The sequence below is a fragment of the Cryptotermes secundus genome, unplaced genomic scaffold, assembly GCF_002891405.2.
Source record: "Cryptotermes secundus unplaced genomic scaffold, Csec_1.0 scaffold289, whole genome shotgun sequence".
Lineage (NCBI taxonomy): Eukaryota > Metazoa > Arthropoda > Insecta > Blattodea > Kalotermitidae > Cryptotermes > Cryptotermes secundus.
This window is the reverse complement of record NW_019722431.1, coordinates 885,014-894,737: the sequence shown is the minus strand read 5'-3', so window position 1 is coordinate 894,737 and position 9,724 is coordinate 885,014. Positions and strand designations below refer to the sequence as shown.

General features: G+C 38.9%; 1 protein-coding gene across 5 annotated transcripts in view; it reads right to left on the bottom strand.

Annotated features, from left to right (window-relative positions):
- Positions 1–9,410, bottom strand: part of LOC111861375 (adenylate cyclase type 9) — a 19,560-nt gene extending 10,150 nt beyond the window's left edge. Inside the window, exons 1-6 of one of the 5 annotated variants that reach the window (XM_023845883.2) lie at positions 9,111–9,410; positions 7,763–8,625; positions 5,633–6,693; positions 4,669–4,878; positions 2,964–3,374; positions 2,051–2,142 (exon numbers count right to left, since the gene is read on the bottom strand). In XM_023845883.2, coding sequence (XP_023701651.1) covers positions 2,051–2,142; positions 2,964–3,374; positions 4,669–4,878; positions 5,633–6,693; positions 7,763–8,067 — 2,079 coding nt within the window. In that variant the 5' untranslated portion in view covers positions 8,068–8,625; positions 9,111–9,410. Of the gene's footprint in view, positions 1–2,050; positions 2,143–2,963; positions 3,375–4,668; positions 4,879–5,632; positions 6,694–7,762; positions 8,626–8,911; positions 8,960–9,110 lie in introns of those variants that run through there. The other 4 variants (XM_033750296.1, XM_023845884.2, XM_023845885.1 and 1 more) reach the window with 4 other exon arrangements.
- Positions 9,411–9,724: the final 314 nt, after the last annotated feature.

Here is a 9,724-nt window from a genome sequence, read left to right as displayed (position 1 = left end):
GATTGTTGTTTGAAAAGTCATCCTCCAGTTCACCGAAATCAGGAAATGCCTCCGAGTTTTCAAAGGATCTTTGTACTATGATGGTTTCATCAAATGTTCCATTACATAAAGTAGATACACCTAGTTTCCGAAACTTCCTCGAAAAATATACAACTCATCCCATTCCGACCGAATCCACATTAAGAAAGAACTATCTCACTTCCTGTTACGATGTTACCAACAATAAAATAAAAAACTGTGTCAGAAATAATAAAATATGGGTGTTTATCGACGAAACTACCGACGTAAGTGGTAGATTTGTAGCGAATGTTGTTGGTATACTGAAAGATGACCAGCCTCGAGATATATTCCTATTGGCATGTGAGGTGTTGGAAAAAGTGAATAATTCTTCCATTGCTGTTGTTTTCGACAATGCGATGAATTTGCTGTGGCCAAATAAGGTAGAACGAGAGAATGTGATCCTCTTTTTAACGGATGCCGCTCCATATATGGTAAAGGCAGCAAAGGGACTTCAGGTACTGTATCCCAAAATGATTCATGCAACGTGTCTCGCACATGCTCTGCATAGGGTAGCACAAGAGGTGCGAGAGAGCTACTTTGATGTAGATAAATTAATAGCAAATGGGAAGAAAATTTTTGTTAAGGCTCCACTTCGATTGCAGAAGTTTAAAGAAGAGGCTCCATCACTACACCTTTCCCCTAAGCCTATTCTAACACGATGGGGGACTTGGCTCGATGCTGCAGATTATTATTGCACACACTACAGTGTGATTGAAAATATCTTCATGAAGTTTGACAGAGATGATTCATCTTCAATTCGAACTGTACAAAATTTGTTTTCATCAACCACGTCAAGAAATCTAGCGTACATAAAATCAAATTTCAGTGTGATATCAAAATCCATCATTAGACTTGAAGCTGTGGGCATGCAACTGTGCAATGCATTACAAATTGTTAAGAAAGTTGAAAGTGAACTACATCAAGCACAGGGCGAAGTTGCTGTGAAAATTAGTGCAAAATTACAAAATGTGCTTCAACGAAATCCTGGATATTCAACACTGTGTACAATTTCTGACATTCTTTGTGGCAAAGAAGTTGAATTTGACAACAGTGAATTAGAACTTGACGCAAGTGATTTGACTTGTTTTAAGTATGCCCCTGTGACATCTTGCGACATAGAAAGGAGTTTCTCCAAATAAAAGGCCACTGTTAGTGACAATCGGAGGTCCTTCAAGTTCGAGAATTTGAAAAGCATGTTGTCATTCAATGCAACTCTACTGAAAAGGAAGATTAACGTACCGTACAAATTATTTACCTGCAACTATTAGCACATTTTACTTTACTTTTCACGCTAAAATAAACAATACTTTCATTCATGTTTTCTCTTTACAGGATCAGCACTGTGTTGTGATGGATGCTTCATGGCTTAAAGACATTTATTCAGAAAAAATAACTTTGTACACTTTTCAATAAAACGCCATTCAGCTTTTCTCTTTATAGGGTCAGCAATGTGCTGTGATTGATGCTTCAGAGCTTAAAGGTATTTATTCAGGACAAAATAACTTTGTAAACTTCTTAATAAATTGCCATTCTTAGGAATTTTTGTTAAATATTTACTTATTTTTGTGGGCCATTCTGTCATATTTTAGGTCATATTTTGCCATTTTTAGGGCATAAATGCATGCATATTTTCAAAGTTTTTAGGTCATAGAAATCCAAGCCCTAGTGATTACGAACAATTCTGCCTTCTGGAATGTAAGACCGTGTAGCCTGTTGAAAGGGAACCAATGTTTTGGAGGAACATGTCATCTCAATTTTCAGGGTCGAATAATAATAATAATAAGCTAACTGAGAAACAAGCACGAAACCAGGTGGGGATGGAGGTAACATGTGCCCCCAAAATGTGATTGACTTTGAATGGCACTATATCTCTGAAGACAAAACTCTGTGCCTCAGTCTACTTAGCCATGGCCCCCCCCAAACTAATTTCAATCAGCATTTAAATCTTGGCAACCAGGTAGGTGTTTTTCTGTTTTGACTCTTGTCTTACCTGCTGGTACCCGCTACTAACTTGACTGCAATCCAGCTCTTTTAGCAGAGGTGTTGAATGTGGGAAACTCTGCTCCAGCTTGCCACTGTCCCCTGGAATGATACAAGAGATTCAATACTGGTCCCCCTAAAATATGAAGCATTAACACTTGTTCTGTTGACATGTGTGTTACAGTCATCAGAGTATGTAATGGTTACAGACAGAGGCAGAAGATGGCAACAACAGGAAGGCATGCTCCAGTCAGTGTTGCAGTGTCCACTTATACTGAAAAAAATTCCTCTAGATAGCAGCAGATTTTAGCATCTTAGTAGAAATGTAGATATTTTTTCTAGAACTTTTCAGATTACTGAGGTTATGAATTTCTGATGAACCTTGTTTAAAAGAAAAAAGAAGAATTTGGTTGAAATTTCTACAGACTTCATGTTGGACTGACTGATAATATTGATTCATTTGACTGTTTCACAATATTGTATAGATTACAAAGGTAATGGTAATACCATGACTGCTGATGGTCACATTTCTAAGCAAGTTCAACCAATTTACATCCTCAAAACCTGTTTCTGTGAGATCCATTTTAATAACATCATCTCAGCCTTTCCAGAACACTTCAGGATCTAACTTCTCCATTATATCTTTATTCAATTTTTAGTTCTTGTAACAATTCTTTCAATTGCTAAGATTACTGGTGTCAAAGGACTGGATGATTAATAAGTAATGAACTAGCAAGGATGTGGAAGGAAGCAGTCATGGCCAAATCTAAGGAATTATCCTGGCATTTCCTGGCAGGACTAAGGGAACCCACAAAACACATACATCAAGATACCATGTCTCTGGGTCAAAATTTTAAGCCAGGACATCTATTTCTTATCTTCCCAAGCCGAGTTGATGATGATTATGCTATGAAGTGTCCCACCTGATTTTCTTTTAAACTTTCTGGGTGGATGCTTCCATGGTGTGATGTGTAGTGGAGAGAACTTGCTGCCAGTGCCGCAGCTTGCAAGGGACGTGGGACTCTTGCTGACATCTCTTGCGTCTTCACCTTCCAGACTGCCGTCATTATCAACGTCAGAATTGAGGATACTTGGTAAGGAACATGCTTTCATTCTGTTCGTGGTGTCATCCAGCGAACTGGAAGGCATGAGGTGAAGGTAATGCGGCCGGTGTTTTGAATTAGAAGAGAAAACGTGCGGTCGTGATTGGGGAGGGGAGGATGGAGTTGCCACTACAATGGGAAGGGGACTGTGGGGTGGATTGTCGTTTTGGTGAACAAAGTTCTCGCACGAGGAACCTGACTTGCGTCCCTGAATGAAGTATGTTTTGAGTCCTGTGAGACAGAAACAAGGAGATTTACTATTGCTCAACAGCTCACAACATTCTGTTACACACTCCTGACTGATATACTCCTAGTTGATTTAACAGTGCTGTTTAACTGCATAGTTAATATTACATAAAATGAAACTGGAAAATAATCACATAAGATGAGTGGGTACAGATTTGGAAGGAGGCAGTCCCGACATATTGTAAGCCATCCATCATCATCATCATCATCATCATCATCATCATCACCCTTTTTGAGCCATACCCTTCCTTAGAAGATTCTGCCAGATTTGTCTATTAAATTAGGCCATCTGGTTTTCCCTTCTTCGGCTTTCACAACAGTATTTTTTGTTTTTACAGAGCAAGGTCATCAATCAGCCTTGTGTCCAACCCTGAATGTGGAGAACCAGGTGCCTGTATTTAGGTCCCTCAGTGACATGGTGGCCTAGTTAGACCCCCAGACACCAGGTTCCCTTTTTTGTAGCCTTCTATGACTTGCAGGACTATGGCAGAGGTACTGTAACCCACCTCCACATTGGGTATTTTAAGCTATTATTCTACTATTTGCATGGACAGACTGATGCAAATCAAGAAAACCCTTTCAGGATAGGTAATAATGTGGTCCAGATTTGAACCACAGACATCCTACATACAAGTCTTGAGCACCAGAACAATGCCCGCCTGCATGTTTACTAAGTCTTCACTTCCCTGCCTGATGTCATTAAGCATGCTTCTGTTTTGCCCAGGAACATTTGCCATTGGTCATAGTGGTGAATTCCAGTCTAGAAGTCAGCAAATGCATGACTGGCAGTAGTAGGTGCCATATCCTTCTCCCATTTCAACAGCAGCATATTGCGTGGAAGCAGAGTTTTGTGCCTGTATTTGGGCAGTGAATCTACCTGCCTTCTTAGCCTGATGTGTACAGAGCTAAGAAATGCAGCAGTGTATAAGCCATTTGGAGCTGATTACAAGCAAAACATTAAAGCTTTTACTGAATGGGGAATATTCCTGCACTTTTAGTGTTCTGATGGCTAATGGCTACATAGATCAGAACACTTACCACTGATTGGTCACTGCTACCCTGGGATTGGTGCCATGAATATTGAAACATATTTCTTTTGAGAATTTCTGAATGCAGAGTTTGACATCTTCCGCCCCCCATACAACCATTACGTGCGCATGCACACACACAATCAATGGTTCATTTGTTACAGGATTTGAACCTGAGGGGTTTCCACCCCACAGCAACATAACAACTGAAGCTTAAAAGGTAATATTTTGGGTACCAATCTGATCCCTACCTTGCACCACCTGTCCCTCTTCAAGCAAGTATGTGTCACCAAGAAATTTGTGTGTAGCTTCTGAAACATGAACGCGTCCTGGCTTGCCTGTTGATTCCATCTGATTGGCCAGTGTGACGTCATTGGACCAGACGTCAAACTTGAACCTCTTTGTACCCACAATGCCACAGAGTACAGTACCCGTATGTACACCCACTCTCATGTTCACGCCTGCAGAAGAGACACCAAGTATTAACCCAGTCACTTAATACAATGCATGGCACAAGAAAAATAAGTTGAAACTACAATGTATGACTTCAGCTTTCAGGAATATGCTACACAGAATGTTTTCTGGCATTTAATTTAACAATACAGTTTCCGTCTTCATGGAGAATGTCTTTGGGGAAGTTCTGGAAGCCCATACATGATGCCTGCAGTGGGCTGTGATTGGAAAAGAAACAAAGGGACAGAGCAACATCCAATAGAGAACCACGTGATTAATGAAAAGTAGTGGTGAAAAATGTATTGGTGACCAGATGGTCCTGTAAAGATGTGGCAAAAGTTGTTCCAGTGACAAAGAAGAATCCTGAAGATGCCAACTGCAATATCTGCTGAAACGTTTAAAACCTTCGACATTGTACACACAGTATTCCTGAAAGCCAAAATAAAAAATCATACATTAAACTCCAGTCATGGAAGCTAAGGATAAGAAACCCATAAACTGTGCAGAACATGCCAAAGTATGTATGAAAAGACTTGGTCAGTTTGGAAATCTTCAACCTATCAGGTGACAGGAATGGAAGTGAATATATCAATAAAATACAAATATAAGCAGTTTCAGACTGCACCATGTGATATCTCTATTGTGATCAACTTAGAATAATCTGTAATCAAACATCAAAAGTGATGTATTTGGAACAAAACCTTGCTCTTGTTTCATGCTGTAGATACACTGATCTGTATTAAAAATGGTTGTCATCCTTACCTTCATTCCTCTCTTCATCAAACTGCTTTATGGCACCAATCATCCCAAGCCCCATCTCCACACAGGCCATGGCATGGTCTGGTTTTGGTTCAGGGCAACCGGCAACACAATAGTAGCAGTCACCAAGGGTTGAGATTTTCTCACAGCCATGTGTTGCACATAAGTCATCAAATCGTTCAAATAAGTCATTCAAAATGTCCACCAATTCCTCGGCAGTCTTATTTGAACTCATTCTTGTGAAGCCAACAATGTCTGCAAATAAAATGCTCACATTTTCCATGCGAAGCATATTGAATGGTCTAAAAATCGATCGTATATCACTTCCTCCTGGGTTTGAACCTCGTGAAGAGTATCTCAATGTATCGTCACCTCGTTCTCTTCCTCCATCATCTTCCCTTCCACCTCCCGTTTCTGACATCAGCCAATCAGCAACTTTAGGCGGCATCACAGAGTGTATCATTTTCTCTTTAAGCTGCTTTTCCATCTCTAACTGTCGTCTGACGAGCAAAGATTGTCCAACTTTCATAAACGTTCCACGCATACGAACATGAGTCATTATTAGAATGTGAATGCCTATGAAATGAACACACAAGTGAAGTAAGGCGCGCACAGCAATACCGGCATTTCCCATGTTCCCGTAAGTTTCTCCGGCACTCAAGTAATGAGTCAAGAATTCAAACAATACAGAATAAGCTCCTCCGATAGCTACACACATATAAAGAGGCAAAGGAATCACAGTGTAAATAGCAAGCAGTATTTCTATACAAAGGGAAAATTGTCCAACAGGGGTAATATCTGGGGACTTTTCCACAGATGGATCAAAAACTACAAAAATTAATGACAGTCCACTAATAAGCGTAGCAACGAATACTGAAATTGGAAATGTATACTGCCTATATGTGTCTGTGTGTGTCAGAATGAGAACTGATCCGATTATAAAGAACAGAATGGTGAATGTTATGATGACAGGAATCCAATGTTGAGTATTTCCTTTGAGGCCAGTTATGAGGAAGTATATGAACCATGACACAGACACAACAAGGATGTAGAGAAGGGCGTACCTGAAAAAGAAACAAACATCTCTCTGTTGGATTTAAGGTCCTCACAGCGATGACCATAAAGTGTACCATCTTCTGGAATGTGACTCTGTGTAGTTCGGTAGTTCACCAAAGTTTCAGAGGAACATACTGCCTCCATCTTCAGTGTCAAAGAGTAAGTGAAGTAAGCAATGAGCAAAATGCAAACAGGAAGCTTAACTCTCTCTTTCTTCCATGAAGAAGGAGGCACTGTATTCCTTTGACACATCAATAAACTACTGGACTACATGGCATCACATTCCAGAAGACAATACTCTTCACACATCTCTCTGTTTCAGCAGATTACAGCGGAACAACTTTACAGACACCCCTCGGTTACCAAAGACTCGGCTTAAGCAAATTCTTCAATGCCCACAATAAAACAAAATGAAATGCAAGTGATATTTTGTTGTTCTAAATGTTAGTCTTCTATGCTTACAATGATATTTTTTTTTCCATGCTTTCATCATTTTTGTGTTTATGTATTTTCTACAAATATTTTCACAAGTACACTCTATTAAGTGGCTAGTAGATTTGTCATTTTTGGAGTCCTGAAGATGCATTTAAGAATGCACCACCGTGAAACATGAATGAATAAAATCCCATGCATTTATGTAATTTATTCAGACTACAGACTTTGGCTTAGGATTCTAGTTGTGCGGAGTAGATCAGAACTTAAAATTATGTGCATGCTGCTACCTGCTTGATGCCATTCTGAAGAAAGAAACTTAATACGTACAGTATAATCTAGTTTACGTAATGTTAAGACTGAGCTGGCTTAAGCAATTACACTTCTGACTTGCATTTATGAGGTGCCCATTTCAGCTGGGACACCGACTATCCAAACTGAGGTTTTCTGTGGCTTTCCTCGGTCGCTCCAGGCAAATTCCAGCATAATACCTTAAATGAGACCATGACTGCTTCCGTCTGTATCCCTTCCAATTCATTATTCACTATCATCAAACCATGATGCTATACAGCCTGGGTTCCTGACACTGTCATGAAATAAACTACAATCTACAAAATATTTACTATGGCAAAACAAGACACATACTGGAACCGAAGTCGCACTTGAGGAAATGAGCTTCTTCGATATTGGCCTTCAAGTATCTCAGAGTCAAAACGAGGGTCCCACCAGGAACGGCTAGCTGCCCGTTCAAACGGTATAGGTAGGTAGATGCCACAACAACCCGACCGCTGACCACTCTGAGCCAAATAGTTTTGAATGTATGGAGCAAGTGATATCTGAATGTCATCATCTTCGCCACTTGCCTGTTGACTTGGTCCTCGAGAACGTGAGAAACTTACTGATGAATTGCACCGATGTTCTTTTTTGGTATGAGGTGTAGATTCTGCCATCTTCCAATCAACACAATATATACAAAATCTTTATTTATCAATAACATTGATATCACTTTACTACCTACTCCTTTTATCAAAAGTACATCCATTCAATATCCACATTTCACTTGGTGTTATCAGGCCAACCTTCACTTTTAGGTTAATTTTTCCAAAGGACACAATGTAATAGTGTAAAAAAACAGTCATGCAGAGCTCTCCAGTTCTGATTCATGTAGATCATTATCAAACAATACAATATAAACTTCAAAAAAATACATACAAAATCTCAAGACGGCTAAAAGTGCAAGTAAATACTTCGTTGTGTGTTACTACACGCATTCTGTAATTTAGAAAACTGCATAATAACATAAAGAATTGCTTCCTTCATGTCATATGGGGAAGGCCAATAACTATTTTGTCATTCTTCTTGCAGTATTTCGCGAACCACTCAACACAGAAATTGTACTGCCTCACAGAGATATCGTATATCTTACTTGAATTACGTTTGTCTGCTCAATAAAAAAATCTTCATTGCATACATGATGAGTCTTCCTCGTTGACACAGCAACTATAAAACTGAAAGGAAAGGAACATATTTCATAAATTAGATCAACGAACAGAAGAAACCGAATGGACTGAAAATGAAATTTTGACACAAACGAAAATTTAATGAAAATTGCACTGATTTAAAATGCCCAATTAATGCATTCAACCAAAAATATCGGTGCTATAATTAACTTTTCGTGGATTGGTTCATTTTTGGATCAACTGATTAGGGCGACATGCATAAATGTATTAAAATTAATCTTAATAATTCCTCATACAATAAATCAATTTACATCACATGATTAATGATACTGACATTTAAAATTTGTAATGACAGGTGTGTAGCCAATGGTCATTTGGATGGGCGGGGTGGGGTAAGGTCTGTAATGTTTCGGCCAATGATTGGCAGCAAATATCCAAACGTCCATTGAAGTGGTGACATTTCAACAAATAAGAACTAGGGCGGGAATGTTATTATTTAACAAAAAGTGTGATTAACTAAATGTTTTACTAACCTTTCAAGTATGATGAACATTTTCTGCTATGAAAAATTACGTAAAAAGTGGAGAAGGCTGTTTCTCTTCGAGCATTCCCACAAGTAGCCAACATAGATCCCATATTGAGGTTTCACATCGAAGAGAACTATAGAAATCAACTAAACATAAAAATTAACTATGCCCTGAATTATGTTCATAAATTTGGGAAACATCGTGCGGTGATTGTAAAATTCATCATCAAAGACAAATTATTAGGATTGATTTTTAATTTAAAGTAGAAGAGAATTCCACTACCATAGTGTCAGCCATTTATGCATAATACGCCTATGACAATTTTCCACAGGTTCTGCAGGTTTGCCAATTACAGAATGCAGGGGTAACAACAATAAAATTGTCTGCGAAATTTAAACGTGTAAGCGCACCTTTACGGTAAGAAATGTATATACTTAAGCAGAAAAGTTTGTAGCTGTGTGTATGTACAAAGTAGGCATAATTTGATTCTCCCCAGTGCCAGGCACTGAAATGCAGTTTTATGTTTCCAGGACTAAAATACAAAGACCTTTTCCTAAAGAGTTGGTGTGTAGTCCTCTTGAATTTTCACGTATATTACGTAAAATACAAGTTTGTTCCAA